The 16,539-nt window shown below is 39.0% G+C and overlaps 2 protein-coding genes across 8 annotated transcripts in view; one reads left to right on the top strand and one right to left on the bottom strand.

Annotated features, from left to right (window-relative positions):
* IFT74 (intraflagellar transport 74) overlaps positions 1-16,539 on the top strand; it is a 40,635-nt gene that overhangs the window by 7,895 nt on the left and 16,201 nt on the right. For all 6 annotated transcript variants that reach the window (XM_083420060.1, XM_083420059.1, XM_083420062.1 and 3 more), the window contains exons 9-13: positions 10,801-10,939; positions 12,103-12,165; positions 12,688-12,831; positions 13,186-13,226; positions 14,271-14,350. In XM_083420060.1, coding sequence (XP_083276186.1) covers positions 10,801-10,939; positions 12,103-12,165; positions 12,688-12,831; positions 13,186-13,226; positions 14,271-14,350 — 467 coding nt within the window. The remainder of the gene's footprint in view (positions 1-10,800; positions 10,940-12,102; positions 12,166-12,687; positions 12,832-13,185; positions 13,227-14,270; positions 14,351-16,539) is intronic.
* LRRC19 (leucine rich repeat containing 19) lies at positions 894-7,716 on the bottom strand. Of its 2 annotated transcripts, none has more exons than XM_083420441.1 (5): positions 7,595-7,716; positions 6,112-6,189; positions 4,301-4,811; positions 3,423-3,614; positions 894-1,894 (listed from the first exon to the last, which is right to left on the bottom strand). In XM_083420441.1, the coding sequence occupies exons 1-5, from the start codon at positions 7,625-7,627 to the stop codon at positions 1,581-1,583; spliced, it is 1,128 nt and encodes a 375-aa protein (XP_083276567.1). In that variant the 5' UTR covers positions 7,628-7,716; the 3' UTR covers positions 894-1,580. The 2 variants fall into 2 exon arrangements, with proteins under 2 accessions (XP_083276567.1, XP_083276568.1); XM_083420442.1 differs by lacking the exon at positions 7,595-7,716 and adding an exon at positions 6,817-6,837.

Below are 16,539 nucleotides of genomic sequence, written 5' to 3'. Positions count from 1 at the left end.
GGCAGGTGGGCCGGGATTGACATTGTATTCTCAAACTGTCTTCCCCACTGAGCAACCTGTCTGCCAAATTCTGCACCAGCTGAAGTTTCTCAATGCGGTCACCACATGTAATGTGTTACAGTAATCTAAACTAGAGGCTATCAGAGCATAGACAACAGAAGTTAGGCTATCCCTGTCCAGACAAGGGCACAGCTGGGCTACCAGTTGAAGTTGATGGAAGGCACTTGGTGCCACAGAGGCAGCCTGAATCTCAAGCGATAGCAAAGGATCCAGGAGTACTCCCAAGCTACATACGCGCACCTTCAGAGGTAGTGTAACCCCATCAAGAGCAGGCAGCGTCCCAGCCATCCAGTTTAGGGAACCCCCACTAACAGTGCCTCAGTCTTATCTAGATTGAGCTTCTGTTTATTAGCTCTTGTCCAGACCATTGCTGGTGCAAGACAGTGGTCCAGGGCATCCACACCAGCACCCTACTCAGTGATTTCATGTAGATGTTAAACAGCATAAGGGGTAAAATGTACAACAAAGCAAGTCAGTTTTAAATAAATAAAAATTCAGCTCACCATCACAAACCCCAGAAGTAGCATATAGGATAAAAGATTTAATTTAACACTGAACCCCGAGGAACCTCAAATTGAAGGCTCCAAGGGGCCAAAGAACACTCCTCAAACATCAGCCTCTGGAAACAACCATCCAAGTAGAACTAAAACCAGCGCTGCGCAGTGCCACCCACCCCTAATGCAGACAGCCACTCCAGAAGGGTACCCATGGTATCAACCTGTTTTTCTGATTTTTTTGTTCATTTAAAAGTGCAAACAAGCATTTTTATTTATTTTATTTATCTTATATCGGTCATAGTTGTATAGTGCAACAGAAGCGAAACTTAGTTTCTGTTAATTAGAATTATTTTAATTAATTACATATTTCTGGATGTTCAGAGACAGAAGATGTTATTTCTTCTTCATTGATGATCGGATTCTAAACTCCAGAGGATGCCTCCTTAATGATTTGTGTAATGACTTCCTTAGCATGCCAGACCCTTGTTTTGCCTGTTTTTAAATATACAGCCGTTCTTTGGAAGTCGAACAGAATTCGTTCTGGAAGTCGGTTCGACTTCTGAAACGTTTGGAAGCCAAGGCACAGCTTCCAGTTGATTTCCGATTGTGCAGGTGTGCCGGAAACAATAGCAGATGCCGCACCGGACATTTGGCTTCCAAAAAAAGTTTGAAACCTGGAAGACTCACTTCCGGTTTTTGATCATTCGGGAACCGGAACGTTCAAGTCTCAAGGCGTTTGGGAGCCGAGGTACGACTGTATAGGGCTACATTTCTCTTTCAGGTACCCAAGCAAAATGCCCTGATTTACATACAAAAAAACCTTTGATCCTCCAACACCATTTCACCAATAGTGGTTTTCTGTAATGATGCCAAGATTAAATAGTGCATATTTTGATTAATCACAAGCAGCAACAGTTTGGTTTTTTTAGCCCATTGCTTTATAAAGCTACAGATATGACAGCCCTTAGCACATATTTCAGAATGGGGCAGAGAGATTCAGACGGCAACATTCATAGTAACTCTTCATGTATCAATATATTTGTCTTCAATAAATCCATCTTCTTCTGGAACAAATGTATGAAATTGTTCAAAAACCACAACCGATTCTTCTTCATTGGTACCTGGTGTATGTGGGAATGCGCAGTTATGAGATGTGAAAGTTTCTTCAAACATCTCTGGTTCGTCTTCCTCCAAACGACTATGATTATAGCTAATCAAATAACGGTACCATACTGGGAATTTGATGACCATTCCAATCAGCAGTGAAATGCTGATAACAACAACCAGGACACCAATCAGAAAGGTCCAACTTTTGCCAGGACGATGAACATCCACACCTTAAAATAAATCAAACATCGTTTTAGTACTTTTCAGTATAAATACAACTCTTACTCCATTTTTCCTCATAAGGTTACCTATCAGAAGTTATCAAGTAACTTCCCTCTCTCCATAGAAAAATAAAGGGTTGGAGCTAGACTCCTTCCATTCACAGAAGTGAGTTAAATCCAGCAGAGGTTCCCACTCTGCAAATTGCCTGCTTCTGTGGGCAGAAGGGGTATAGGTGATTTTTGCAAAATCCCATCCCCACTGCAACTCCTGGTACCACCCCCTATTCTGTTTCTCAGGGTTCCCTAACCTTCCATATCAGCTTTTCAGAGGTAAAAAGAGCTGCAGGGGAAAAAGAATATACAAAAGTCACTTTGCACTTCAGTCCACTGGAGAATCAAGTTTGTGGTTTTGCAATTCCCACACCTGTGACGCCAACACATCATCTTTAGGACATTTGACTATTAGCCTTTTAAAAGCAGTGTTTTAGTAAAGTTTGGCACTTGACTGAACATATTTCAGTAGTTGCTCTGTTAAAGAGTCCTGAAGGCATCTGTCATTAACATAATTGTGGGAATTCAACTGGTACAGTTAAATGGACATTGTGCTGTGTGCTTGGATCCCAGGTACCTGCCTCATTCCAGGTCTAGCTATGTCTGTTTGTCTGTGACTAGTGACCCCAGATAGACATATTCATCCAAATCAGTGGAAGAATTCATCAAGGTTAATGAGGCCCTGGGCAAGTATCTTGAATTAGATCAGCTGAGCTCTAGCTGCACCAGAAACAAGTTTAACAAAAGAATTTGAACTTTGTGCTCCCAATAACGCATGACTGTCTGGGTTAATCTGACGTTTACCACTATGCATAAAAAACTAGAAAAGGCTATATCGCAATTATATATAGTCAGCATAACTTTCAGCATATTACTTGTTTTAAAAGACCATTCAAAAGCTATTTTGGTAATACATCTAATATTATTATCAATATATATGCTAAATATTCTAATTTATATGAGGATAGCATAGAGACTGGAGTCTATAAACCAAGCCAAGGACTGGCTCCTTGTTGAATTTTTGCTTAAAATACACAAGGCTGTGCAAGTTCTTCTTCCTGAGAAATGTAAAGGAAATGGTGGAGCTGCTCTTAACCATGTTTAAGGAGAAGAATGCACAGTTACAGGTTTGATATAATGGCAGAAGAGGAGGGGAGCAACCTTTACCAATTGCCCGTTCACCTTGCAGACCTTTGCACCCTATGAAAATCGGCTGGAGAGGGTAGGGGGATTGTGGGAAGACTACAGAACGGGTGGGGATTGGGCAAAAATAATGTTCTTCCTTCCACCAGCAGGATTCCTCTGCTGGATCAAAAGCTATCCATGAACAGAGGGAGCCCTACTTTTAGCAGACAGCTAAATTTGGATTCAATACGCATTACTTTAAATTCTGTATCAGTGCACTAAATGATCTTTAGTATTGTTTCTGAAATGCATGGCTTCTATAGCCATATGGGCGCTGCCGGTAAATTAAATGGAAATATACCTGACATTAGTGCTTTTCTATTTGTACCATTATGCAGAGATAGACTATCATTAGTTGGATTAAGAGAAGTGAAAGATAAGGTGGTTGCTTCAGTCGTCATCTCTCTTTTCTCACAGTCAGTTATAATTGCTGTCTTGATAGGTTGTTCTTTCAGGCTGATTGGAGACGTACACACAGTACCGTTCTCATTTTCTGTAAATATAAACATTTCAAAAAGATTAAAGTTTTTGGTCTGTGCTGACCTCAAAAACAATTTCAGACAGTATAGTTTAGAACTTTAAAAATAATCCATGAGACCATCTAGTGTTATAGGGTTGCCAGAGGCAAATATATTATTTCCAACAATTATTCATTCCATGAAAATATTCCTGGGCATAAAATATATGAATATATTCAGTATCACCTATAATACTCTCAGGCAGGTTTGACTGTGCTATTCATCTGTTTAATAGGAGTCTTAAGGCTGGGAGTAAGTTGCATTGAACTCAGTGGGAATAATTCTTAGTAGGTGCATATAGGATAGCACTGTTTTTTTTTTCCTGAAACCACATTACTTAGCACATTTCTAGTTCATAGGGCAAACGCCTCTTTTCCTATACAAAATCTATTGGATGAATAGGCAATTTTCAGACATGACCATGACCTTTTCAAATACCAACTTAATGTATGTGCTCGACATTTAGTTCATATTTTATCTTTTCGGTGTGCTTTTTATTGACAACTCCTTTTAGCATTTTTGGCTCTCAGTCTAAAGGAATCCTTATCTCAAAAATAAAAGATGTGAGGATAGCTAAATTCATACATCAATGGAGTACACTTAGTCCTCCTGAAATGGAAATCGTATAGATTAAAACACCAATACATTTTTTGATACTTACCCATGGTTACTTTAGTGGTCTTCAGCCAACTCTGTAAACTAAGGAGGTCACATGAACAATTCCATGGATTTCCAATTAATGTGATTTTGGTTAAATTAAGGGATACATTTGCATCAAAATATCTCAAAAGGTTATTTTTTAGGTTTAAGACCACCAAGCTCTTTAGCAATACAAACACACTGGAATCTAATTGCACAATTTTGTTATTCTGTAGGTGCAAAATCTTTAGTTTATTTAAACCAGCAAATGCTGCTTGTTCAACTGTACTGATAGAATTATTGCTGACATCTAGAACTGCTAATTTTGAAAGTTTGTCAAAAGTAAAATTACGGAGAATAGAAATGGAATTGTTGCTTAGGTATAATTCTGTAATATTCATGTACTTTTGAAGATTTGTGGTATCACTTTCATTTAGAGTGATGCTGTTGTAACTGAGAACTAGTATAGAAACATTTTTGTCTAGGCCAGGAGGAACAGAAGTATAGTTTTTTGCTGCTTCCTCGCACTTAACCTGTTAAACAAAGAGAGAGAAAATGTTACAAATACAGATTGGGGAAGATTACCAGGATAAAACAGATAATATGTTCATCAAGCTCTCATATATAGGGATATGAAAACTTTTCTAAAACATATTGATGTTATTGTTTGTTGTAAAGGAAAATTCTGCTCAGCTAATCTTCAGAAAGAAAATCAGAACAAGTGACATTGCAAAACACAATCCTACACCACATTAAAAGTGTATCATCAATATAGAAACAAAAGCAGCAGCACAAAACAGCTATATAACCATAAATAAAGCTACAGCTGTTCAGATTTGTGGTCCTTCATATTAGAGTCAGCTATATGATCAATATGTGAAAGAAAATGACCAGAAAAAGTAGTTCAGGCTGTAGGAAAACAGGCCTGCTCCTTTTTTGTTGAAATCTTGGGGCTCAAATAAAAAATGTTGGAGTTAAACTCTTTTCTACAGTAGAATATTGAGCATAGAAATCTGAAATAACTGAATCATTCAGGACTGAATATAAATGCTTTGGCAGAGAGTTGTAGGGCTAAAGGGAACTTTTATTTAAAAAAGACCATCTATTTCCCCACCTCACTTAATGCAAGGCACATCCCATACCAGCCTACAAGGACCAAAAAAAACACTCATGGAATATTTCTTCCTGGTGTTAAGAAGGGAGTACCATGAAATAACTACCGTATTTTGCAGGTGATAAGAATCATAATATGACTGGTTAGGCACTGTATTCTGTGGGTTTTGGATCCTTCACATACCGTACTCTATCATATATATTATTGGCATCCATCTGTCTCGAAAGACAATGGAGTTCGCCTCCAGGGGTGAAGTCAAATCACCACGTTAGCTGCACCCAAGTGACCTCCCCAGGGTGCAAGTCTGGGCAGTGTGTATGGTATTCTCAGACAACCAGACCTTGCTGGTGTGGTCCAAAGGAAATCATAGCAATATCTTTGTCACCAGCTTGGTGGCAGGAGTTGCTGGAAGGAAGTACCATCCAACCGTCTTAGGGACTGCACTCCGGATTTGTGTAGGGTTTACCCACAAGCCTTTCCTTCTGAAGATATCCTGCAAGGCAACGGAGGTCCTATCATCTATATGAATGTGATAATTTCTGCCACCCCACCCCAAAAGAGGAGTTAAAATAGCCTTAGGCTGCAGTTTTAAGTACGCATAGGAGTCAACCACATTGAACACAATGTGGCTTTCTTCATAGAACACATGTAAAGAATCGAGCTCTTAATAGCTTTATAGGAAAAGTAGCCAAGTAGCTTGATTCGGTTATGAAGCTTACCATTTGAGAAGCAGCAACTGGATGTAAAAAGAGAGCTGCAACCAGTGTCGGGAGCCAAGCAAGCTTCATATTCTGAACCTGTGGGTACACGTTATCACTTGAATAGTATTGAAGCTCAATTTGATGATGAAAAAGAAGTTCACAAAGAGCATCATAGTTGTGATTGCAAAGCCAGGTGAATCAACAGGATTTGTAGAACTGAGTAAAATATGGAAATGTAAACTATATATCATTCATGCTATGAAATCAGGCCTTTGTCATCTGTCAATGTTCAAGAAATTATTTCACCTAGTGTTCTTTTTTTAAAATATTTTTTAATTAAAATTTACAATTTAATATTCAACACATTTATCATATAAAAGAAAATAGAATGAAAGAAAACTCCCCCCACCCTGTGACTTCCCTCAACTTCTCCTTCTGGTTCTTTAACAATTTGCTACTTCTGCTTAAATTTTCTCATATTTTTCATCTTTTGGCTGAATGCTCTTACATTCTTATCATTTTTATACCACATTTTCTTTCAGTTACTTCTTACATTTAATTAATTTCCATATTGTTGTTTCTTAACCTTTACTCTTGTTTTCTTAATTGTAAGTGTTTTACTCAAACCCTGCTAGTGAGTCCATTTCTTTACAATATTTCTGTAAATACATCATGAACGATTCCCAGTCTTTTTAAAATCTCTATTGTCTTTGTCTGGTTCACCTAGTGTTCTGATACTTTAAAAAACGACATAGCTGTGATCTGTTGAGGTGTCCTGTAGAAATACAATAAAAATTATCCAAGTACTGGTGTTCTTTCATCAGATGTCTTAATACAATCGCTATAGCTGTTGCCAAATATTAAAGAAAGAAACTGCAACAGCTATTCAGTACTTCAGATACTTAGAATCTTTCTTCCTGCCCATCCTCCCTCCAGAGTTCTGAAATGGCGCCACTGATCAAGGCTACACAAGACATGAGCCATATCTATTGCACTGGTGCGAACTGCTTGACCCTTCCCTATAGGGAAAAGTTTGCAAATCTCAAAAGATAGAGAAAAGCACAGCCGGCAGTATCTAGAAACATTGGAGCACCCAAACAATAACAATAACCTCGCAAAACCCACACAAAAGTTGTAGTGTCTCTTGTGAAAACTTCCTCCTTTTAGTCCATGTATATATGTATTAAAATCAAGTAAAATTCTTCAGGAATTAACATTTATTTCTGAAGTGTTCCATTAAAGGCCCTCCGTTATTTAAGAAGAATAAAACGGGCAGCTTCCCTGTTTAAACTGAGGGGAAACATTTGAAAAATATTTTCCAAGCTTCCAAAGATGTCCTCTTGCAAAGCCATCAAGTGAATTCATACAGCTTTGAACCAATATAATATTTAAACTATAATCTTAATATTTGGGTTGTGAAACAATGTATTTTATTATACATTTGTTAATAAAACAAACATCTATACGTTTGATAATACTAGCAGTTTACCCAATCACTTACCTTCTTATTTTTTCTCTGGAACATCATATACATGTTTGCGTGTATCCTTGTGGATTAAAAAAAGAAGAGTACAATGTGAACTTCGCTTGGCTTCAACCTTTGTACCCTATTAGCAAGCACGTCGTTTAAAATAAGGAACTTCAGGATGCCTTTAGCAAAAGATTGACTTGGGTTCATATGTGACTTAATAGACTTGCAGCCAATAAGGAAGTTTTAGAATATGATCAGGTATCATGTTTATGACATGAAGTGAGGGCGAAAGAGCAAGTTTACCCACGGTTAGAGTTTCCAATAAAACATGATTGTATTGGAAACAGAGAGCCATGGGTAGAAGTTTATTTTTTAGTGGGGTACAGTTACCAAACATCAGACATTATAAATATACAAAGTGCATATTAAAAGTGACAGCTAAAAGCCTTTGCAGTTGTTAACATGCTGATCAGGGTGGAGGTTAGGTATAAGTTACATTCAAAGAATTAAAAATCACCTTTAACTTTTATATGTCACATGTATCATTAAGTCAAAACCAGTGAGAGGAGAAGGCACTAAACATTTTGGATCAGTTCTGATTCAGCTGTGACTATAGTTGCAGTAACCTATTTGACACCCGTGTGCCGGTTCATCTCCGGTTCACATGAGAAAGTATAAATATTCATATTATGATAGTGATTTGCCTATGTGATAGAGTGGGTGTGATCATTGTAATATTGTGCCCTAATCTTCCTATATGATAGTTCTATCTTTCGGCAATGGCTTTGGCTAGATTAAATGAATAAATACAGTTGTACCTCAGAAATCAAATGGAATCTGTTCCAGAAGTCTGTTCGACTTCCAAAACATTCGGAAACCAAGGCATGGCTTCCGATTGGCTGCAGGAAGCTCCGGAAGCCAATCAGAAGCCGCGTTAGACATTCAGCTTCCAAAGAACATTCGCAAACTGGAACACTCACTTCCAGGTTTGCAGCGTTCGGGTGCCAAAACGTTCGAGTAGCAAGGCATTCGTCAACCAAGGTACTAGTGTAATATGATACTAAATAGAGTAATTCTTTAATGTCTGCTCAGAAGTAAGGCCCATTAACTTCCATGGGGCCCAATCTCAGGTAAGCCAGTATCCTAAATGTGTCAGAGAGAGAGTGCTAATAGCTGAGAAGGAACACAGGGGAAATACGGCTGATAACGTAATATGGAAAGATGTAGTGTGATGGAAAAAATATGAAGAGCAATTTTTACCAAACTGATCCTGTTGCTCACATCGCTGCTGCTGCTGCTGCTGCTGCTGCTGCTGCTTGCCAGATTGTTTCTCTCTCTCTCTCTCTCATCTTTTAATGCTTTTAATGCCACCCAAACTTGGATACTCAGAGCTTGCAGTTCTGTACAGTGCCATAGGCCTTACCAGCACAGGTGTACAGACCGGGATTTTCCCCAGGAAGAATGTGCATGCTTCACTTAGCTCAAAGGTTAGGGAGAAGGTTTCAGTAACAGCTGTAGAGAGTAGCCAAGCTACTGCATGAGGGTCAGGGCACTCTCACCCTTCCCCTGCCAAGCTGTTTCCCTCATAATCTTCAATAGTAAATTTCAGCCTTAAAGCTTCCTGCAGCTTCCAAACCCTTAAAGAAGGCACAGTACAAATGTTTTCCGCAAGCCCAACATGTATAACTTCCTTCAAGATAGTGTATCTGAAGAAGTGTGCATGCACACAGAAGCTCATACCAATTGGTCTCTAAGGTGCTACTGGAAGGATTTTTTTTTTATTTTGTTCCTTCAAGGCAGGAGTTCATGTGCTCAAGCTAGCCTTATTTACATAAGCACTGGCGCACAACAGAGGGAGGGGTCAGACTCACACCCACAATCCCCACTCCTGCCCTCTTCAGTTCTCTCTCTTTCTGAGATCTAGTATCTTGCAAAATGCAAATTAAATGGAGAAGGCTTATGCCCCTACAAAGTGTGCCTGTGGGCTCTGTTCAGAAGCTTAATGCAGAAAAGGGTTGGAAGCAGAGATGGTGAGCATAAACCTGGATCCCCTTTGACACATTCACTGGGCTTGCACTCTTTATAAAGATTTGAGGATTGATATTATTGCCCCTCTATTATTGTGCATGCCGAGTTGTTCAACCATTGCCACTGTGTCCTTTCTTTTAGCAGATCAATATGATCAGATGACAGCAAAAATTGCAATGTTTTTAGCGGGGCAATTGATGTAAACCCCCAAAATGTATTTTCTATAGTTAAGTTTTTACCTCTTTCTTCAGTACATTTTATTGCATTGCATTGCTTTGCTGTGGCTAGTAAAGGTAAAGGCGACCCCTCACCATTAGGTCCAGTTGTGACCGACTCTGGGGTTGCGGTGCTCATCTCGCTTTATTGGCCGAGGAAGCCGACGTACAGCTTCCGGGTCATGTGGCCAGCATGACTAAGCCACTTCTGGCAAACTAAGGCAGCACACGGAAACGCTGTTTACCTTCCCGCTGGAGTGGTACCTATTTATCTACTTGAACTTTGACGTGCTTTCGAACTGCTAGGTTGGCAGGAGCAGGGACCGAGCAACGGGAGCTCCCCCTTTTGTGGGGATTCGAACCACCGACCTTCTGATCGGCAAGCCCTAGGCTCTGTGATTTAATCCACAGCACCACACGCATCCCATGCTGTGGCTACTTCTGTGGCTAGTAGCTGATGCAAATAAAGATGCTTCTGATTCATTCACTGGTCATGTGAATTGGAGTGTACTGGTCTAAAATGCCATATATATAAAATCAGTGACCTCTTGTTTGTTGTGGTGATGGTTCTGTTCTGGTTTGAGGTCAAAGAAAATCTTTTAATTGATGATTGAGCTTCTCATGTATTTGTGGGGCAGGGAGCAAAGTAAGCATTTGATTCAGATTTAGTTTAACTCTGACACTTTGGTTTTGATCAGCCTACAGGCTAAATAGGAAAGTACTTATGCTTTTCCTCCCTGGAATTTTTCAGCAGATGGGAGTTGAAGTAATTTCCTTGTTCCTGGTACTCATCTGGTAGTAACAGATGAGAAAATGGGCAGTGGCAGCAGTGGTTAGGAGAAAAGGAAATGGTGTTCTCTCCATGTTTCTTTAGCACCTGTCAGAACGAAATGCTAGTAGAGCAAGCTGAGTACTTCTGTGTAAATCAGAGATTTGAATAACCTTTTTTAAAAAATGAAACAGATTTACAAAATATTTGCTTTTGTGATGCAGCAAAGAAAATCTCATTCAAGCTGTGGAAGATGACATCCAGCAGGAAAAGCAGGCTGCGGAAAACATAGTCAAAAATATGTCTGAAGAGGATCAAGCTAAATACATGGAGATGAAAGTGGCAAATGAAAAGCTCTTGCAGGTGACGCTTTCATGTCTGAACTACATCTTGATGAGCCCCAGCACAATCAATAAAGCATTGATAAATGAAAAAGAACTCCTGTAGCAGAAATCCAACAGCGGAAATCCAAAAGCTGAAATCCTTTTATGTAGGATAGCATGATCTTGACTAAGCTGTCAACTCCCCATATTTTTTGGAGGGGTCCATTTTCTATGCACGTACCCTCTACAGTGGTGCCCCGCAAGACGAATGCCTCGCAAGACGGAAAACCCGCAAGACGAAAGGGTTTTCCGTTTTCAGAGGTGCTTCGCAGGACGGATTTCCCTATGGGCTTGCTTCGCAAGACGAAAATGTCTTGCGATTCTTGAGGGGTTTTTTCGCTCCCCAACCCCTTTTTCTAAAGCGCTAAGCTGCTAATAGCCTTTTAGCAGCTAATCTGCTAATCCCTTAAGCCTTTAATAGCCGTTAATAGCCCTTAAACTGCTAATAGCGCTAATCCGCTAATGGGCTTGCTTCACAAGACGAAAAAACCGCAAGACGAAGAGACTCGCGGAACGGATTCTTTTCGTCTTGCGAGGCACCACTGTAGTAGCTTTCATTAACCAAACACGCCGGTCCTGCTTTCCAAACACAGTGTGTTCCTAGGAAATTGTTCGTTAGGCGAGCTTTCGCTTTATGAGCTGGTGATTTCCAGTATTTCCTATATGAACATTTCTGTTCCATTATTTGTCCTTTCTCTCTCCCTCTCTCTTCCACTGCCTCCTGCTGTTTGACCAAACTGGCAGTGGAAGACAGGAGTGCTTGGCGTGCTCTGGTCCATGGGGTCACGAAGAGTCGGACACGACTCATCGACTAAACAACTCTACCTCCTTGGTTTCTGCCTGAGACTACTGCCAAACAAAAGAAAAACCAAATTGTCTGATCCTTCCTGCTCCCTCATTTGTCTGATCTTTTCTGCTCCTTGATGTGCCCTATCTCTATCCCTCACTCCATGGTTTCTGCCCAAAATGCTGCCACCGCCAAGATAAACACAAGGAACTGGACAAACTCCAGCTGTTTGGATATCTGAACCAGTCTTTCATTTAGCAAAGGTTGGGTATAACTAATTATGTTCAGGTAACAGATTTCTGGTAATGAATATTCCAGTAGCAGGACCTGCATACTAATTTATTTTACTCTTGTAGGAATTGTGTGCTTTACAGCAAGAACTGGATGCTGTGAATATAAAAGAACAGTCTCTAGATGCTGTATGTATGACATTAAATTCTTCAATTACAAAATGGTTGAAATTTGAGGGTGTTTAAAATTTTGTTAATGAGAAAACAAAAGCTGGCATAAGTTGTTGGTTTTTTTGTTTTTCCTGTACCATTAAGAAAATATGGCCAAAATCTCATGATAGCCTATTGATTTATTTGGACACTGATATCAATTAATGCTTGTAATAGAAGCCATGGACTTTGTTACTCAGTGGTTGTAGGCTTTTTATTTTTAGTTCTACTCAGTTTTATCCAGGATGTATAGTTTTGTTTTTATCAAGTTTTAAAGGGCATTTTATTAAATACTATTGTTCGTATTTATATGGGTTTTTTTTTTGCAAACAGTATTCAGGGATATATATTTCTTTATAAACAAATCATAAATAAATTGTTACCTGGCAATTTCAACACATGAGCACTTTTGGTTGATGTACAAAAATTCTTAACAGATCACTTACATGACTTTATTCACAACATTTTTCATCACTTTAGTAATGAAGTTTATCTCTTCAGGAAATAGCACACTCCCAGGTTAAACAGGAGGCTCTGCAACTGTATGAAAAGCTTCATGGCCTTGAGGAACATCGGAATCAAATGATGGCAGAGGACAAAAGTATGGGCTCTCCACAGGAGGAGAGAGAGAGATTGCTAAAACAGGTATGTAGAGTGCTAAAACAGACAGAAATGAAGAGATTTTGCAAACAAAGGGCAGTTGAAAAGTGAAAACTGGGAGGTCAAGTAAGCACCTCTGTCCAAACCACCAACTATTGATAATGACGCTAGAAACAGAAGTGACAGATGTCATTTATTATTATTAAGTGGTTTCCATTTTTAGCATAACCAAGTAATTTTTAAAAAATCTTTATTGCATTTTTTAAAATTCCAGAGAAAAAAATAAATTGAACATCCAAATATACAGAAAGACAAAGGAATTTTTTTGCAGAGACCAACCATCTTTAGTTTTCCATTGTTATTTAATGATTATATATTTCTTTTTTTCTTTTTTTAAAGGTGAAGGAAGACAACCAAGAAATAGCAAGCATGGAGAGACAGTGAGTGCTGTTCCATATTGTTCTTTTAGACCCTGTTCTGAATATAAATGCAATTCTCTTATCTATTTCTCAGCTCAACTCATATAACCAGCTTGTATAGTGCAGCTGCTTATAGGCTATATAAAGAAACAGACCTTGTGTTTTTTGAATGCCTCGCAAAACACTTCTAGTTACAACGTATTTTGAACTGAGATATGATCTATTTGGGATGACTTGAACTGTTACTAAAGTGCTAAAAGCAAGTAGTATGTAAAGCCAAAGACTGTATTTACTCAACTAAGTTTCCCCCCATATCTACTTGTTCATCTCGTGGCAATTTACCTCATTCCAAGGGAAATTTGGCAGAAAGGAGCTTAGGCAAGGTGGAAGATTTCCAGGGTTCTTAAACATGCAGAAAACCTCGGCAGGCACAGAAGAGAAGTAGACCTCATATAGTCATCCCCTTCATGTGTTTTCTGTCCCTTGTTCATAATGGCTAAAGATGGCTGTAATCAGGCATCCCCAAACTCGGCCTTCCAGATGTTTTGGGACAACAATTCCCATCATCCCTGGCCACTGGTCCTGTTAGCTAGGGATGATGGGAGTTGTAGTCCCAAAACATCTGGAGGGCCGAGTTTGGGGATGCCTGGCTTTAATGAGCAGTACAACTAAAACAATGGTGCATTCTTCTATTATAGCAAACAGTGAAATCCTATATATGTTTGCCCCATTGATTTCAGTGGGACTTACTCCCAGTAGGTGAATTAGTATAGGCTTGCAATCCAAGTCATTATTATAATGCTGATTAACCAGCAGGTGGACCCATTTGTTAAGTTAAACAAGACGAGATCGCTCCTTTGGGATAATCAAGTTTCTGTTTAAAGTTAAATACATTGAGTCAGTCCTGGAATGCTAAGAACCGAAGAGATGTTAGGGAAAGAAACTAAAAGATGTTGGAGTTTTACATTTGTTAACTTCACTCACCTTGCTATTTCCCTTCCAGAAAATGCTTGCTAAATGCTGTACTTTTTCAGTTTTCATCATTTAGTTTTTGCATGGTTTTAGGCTGACAGACATAAAAGAAAAAATCAACCAACTTAACGAAGGAATACGGCAGCTTGACATGGATTTAGAGGAGCAGCAAGGTAAAATAGACAGGACCTATTAACCTGTTTTTTAAAAAAAACATTATTAAGGAGGGTATTCAACTAAGTTTTACTCAAAACAGGCTGATTGAAATGAATAGACATGAATAATTATTTTCAATAGGTCTACTCTAAATAAACTTTATTTCATAAAAAATTATATACTGTTTGATAGTTTAAAAAAGCCCTGAAATCAAAATGAACAAAACAATAAAAATATTAGTCAAAGCAGTTAAAACATTCAGAAAATTTAAACCAGCAATAAACTAAAAGCACATCAACATTCTAGTTATCTGGGTAAGCTTGTCTGAACAAAAATGTTTTTAGCAGGTGTCAAAAATGGTACAATGAAGGTGTCTGTCTGATATCAATAGGCAGAGAGTTCCAAAATGTAGATGCCATCTTGTTTAGTTTTTCTTCCATGTAGTAGATCTGATTCAGAAGTGAATTTGTGATTTCCCCATTCATTTATGATCTCTGGATTGAGGGTACTGAAGATCCGCGCGCACAAAAATCTGCTGTTGGCAGGAAGGTTTCTTCTTGTTTTGAAGGACCTCAGGGGGTGAGAATAGTGAGCGAAGATAACATGATGACGTTTCTCCTAGTCAGGGCAGTGTGTGCTCTATACCAGAATAGGCCAGTTTCTTTACTAAGTCCAGTCCAAATTCTGTGATACAAATCAGTTTTGCAAATGGAACAAGTATGCACATATTTGCTTATTTTGCATAGTATTATTTCCAAGAATGGCTGCTTACCCAGACTAGGGGTGGGTGGTAGTTGTGGCCTGTTGCCACCGGAGCAGCAGCCACCAGGTTGTCTGCTGTTAGAAAATCCCCAGGCCAGCTCCTAGGCACCATGGGAGTTCCCACCTCATCACTGTCATTTGACTTTGGCAAATCCAGCTGAGCCTGTGGGGCAGGGCATGCGGAAACAGACTGGACTGTTGCAGTCTTCTCTCTGGCCTGCTACCACCCCATATATAAGCAATGGTCCAGACTTCAGCAAGAACAGCAGTATCCTGTTGGCGTAGATGGGGTTATCGTTTTCACTACAGAATGCAAGGTTTATGGATGATGATGATGATGATGATGATACCCCACCCATCTGGCTGGGTTTTCCCATCTACTCTGGGCAGCTTCCAGCAAAATATGAAGACATAATACAGGACCATTTGCAGAATGTGTATATATACATCTCTGAGTACGTGTATATTATTGAGAAAAAATATTTGAGATGTAGACAATTGTTAATTTAGCCTGAATACCGTATTTTTTGCACCATAACACTCACTTTTTTCCTCCTAAAAAGTAAGGGGAAATGTCTGTGCGTGTTATGGAGGGAATGCCTACAGGTGACATGCCTACGGATTTTCCTCCTCTGAAAACTACGTGCGTGTTATGGTCGAGTGCGTGTTATAGAGCGAAAAATACGGTATATCCAAAGGGGCTTATTCCTAGTTCCTGCTAATCACTAATCTGTTAAGGAACTTAAATAGTATTGTTCTTTCTTAATTGCAAACTTGGTACTCCCATCACTGCTTAATTTGGTCTCTCCGTTTTCAAATAATAGTAATAATTTCTTCATTCTGCTTTTGTCCTTTTTTCTTTGCATATTGCTTTTGCATTATTTTCTTGTATCATTTGGATGACTATAGACGGTAAGAAATAGATTGCTTTGGTGATAGCTTAGCAAAAACAGCACTCTCCGCTTTTACACGAGTCTGTTTTGTTTCTTGTGGCAAGAGTAATAAAACAAAGAAGTAGAAATATTCTCTAGATTTTTTAAAATGAGTCCAGGAATACATTCATGGTCCTCTAAAAAGTGGGGTAGACTTTTTCAGGGCACTTCTGGTAAGTTTTCCTGTATCATGAAAGGGAGAGTCAGCCAGGAACAGGCTCACAGCTGCAAGGAAGTTCAAGGAAAATCATGATCCCTTGGGGCCAGTTGCATATGTTTATAATTTGTATATGTTAGATATGAAGGAAAGCTGAAGGGATGTCGATACAATACTATTGGGGAGGAAAGAAGATGTTGGAATGCTTGACTCTAAATGTATCTATATTTAGCTTATCCTTTCAAATTTTTTGCTTATGAAACACAAGACATCCACTGGAATAATTTTTATATATTTTAAAGACTGAATTAACCCTATTAAAATACAAACAAAGTATACAAGGTACCTCCTCTAT

This window comes from Podarcis tiliguerta (genome assembly GCF_965153285.1).
Source record: "Podarcis tiliguerta genome assembly, chromosome: 17".
NCBI lineage: Eukaryota > Metazoa > Chordata > Lepidosauria > Squamata > Lacertidae > Podarcis > Podarcis tiliguerta.
This window is presented reverse-complemented; position numbering and strand designations above follow the sequence as displayed.

What these genes read in the sequence shown, in the direction of transcription:
- LRRC19 (XM_083420441.1), bottom strand. Translation starts at nt 7,627, where the DNA reads ATGTATATGATGTTCCAGAGAAAAAATAAGAAG. An exon ending in CAGTTGCTGCTTCTCAAATG is followed by an intron (nt 4,812 to 6,111) that starts GTAAGCTTCATA and finishes TTTGTTTAACAG; the next exon opens with GTTAAGTGCGAGGAAGCAGC. An exon ending in GACCACTAAAGTAACCATGG is followed by an intron (nt 3,615 to 4,300) that starts GTAAGTATCAAA and finishes TTATATTTACAG; the next exon opens with AAAATGAGAACGGTACTGTG.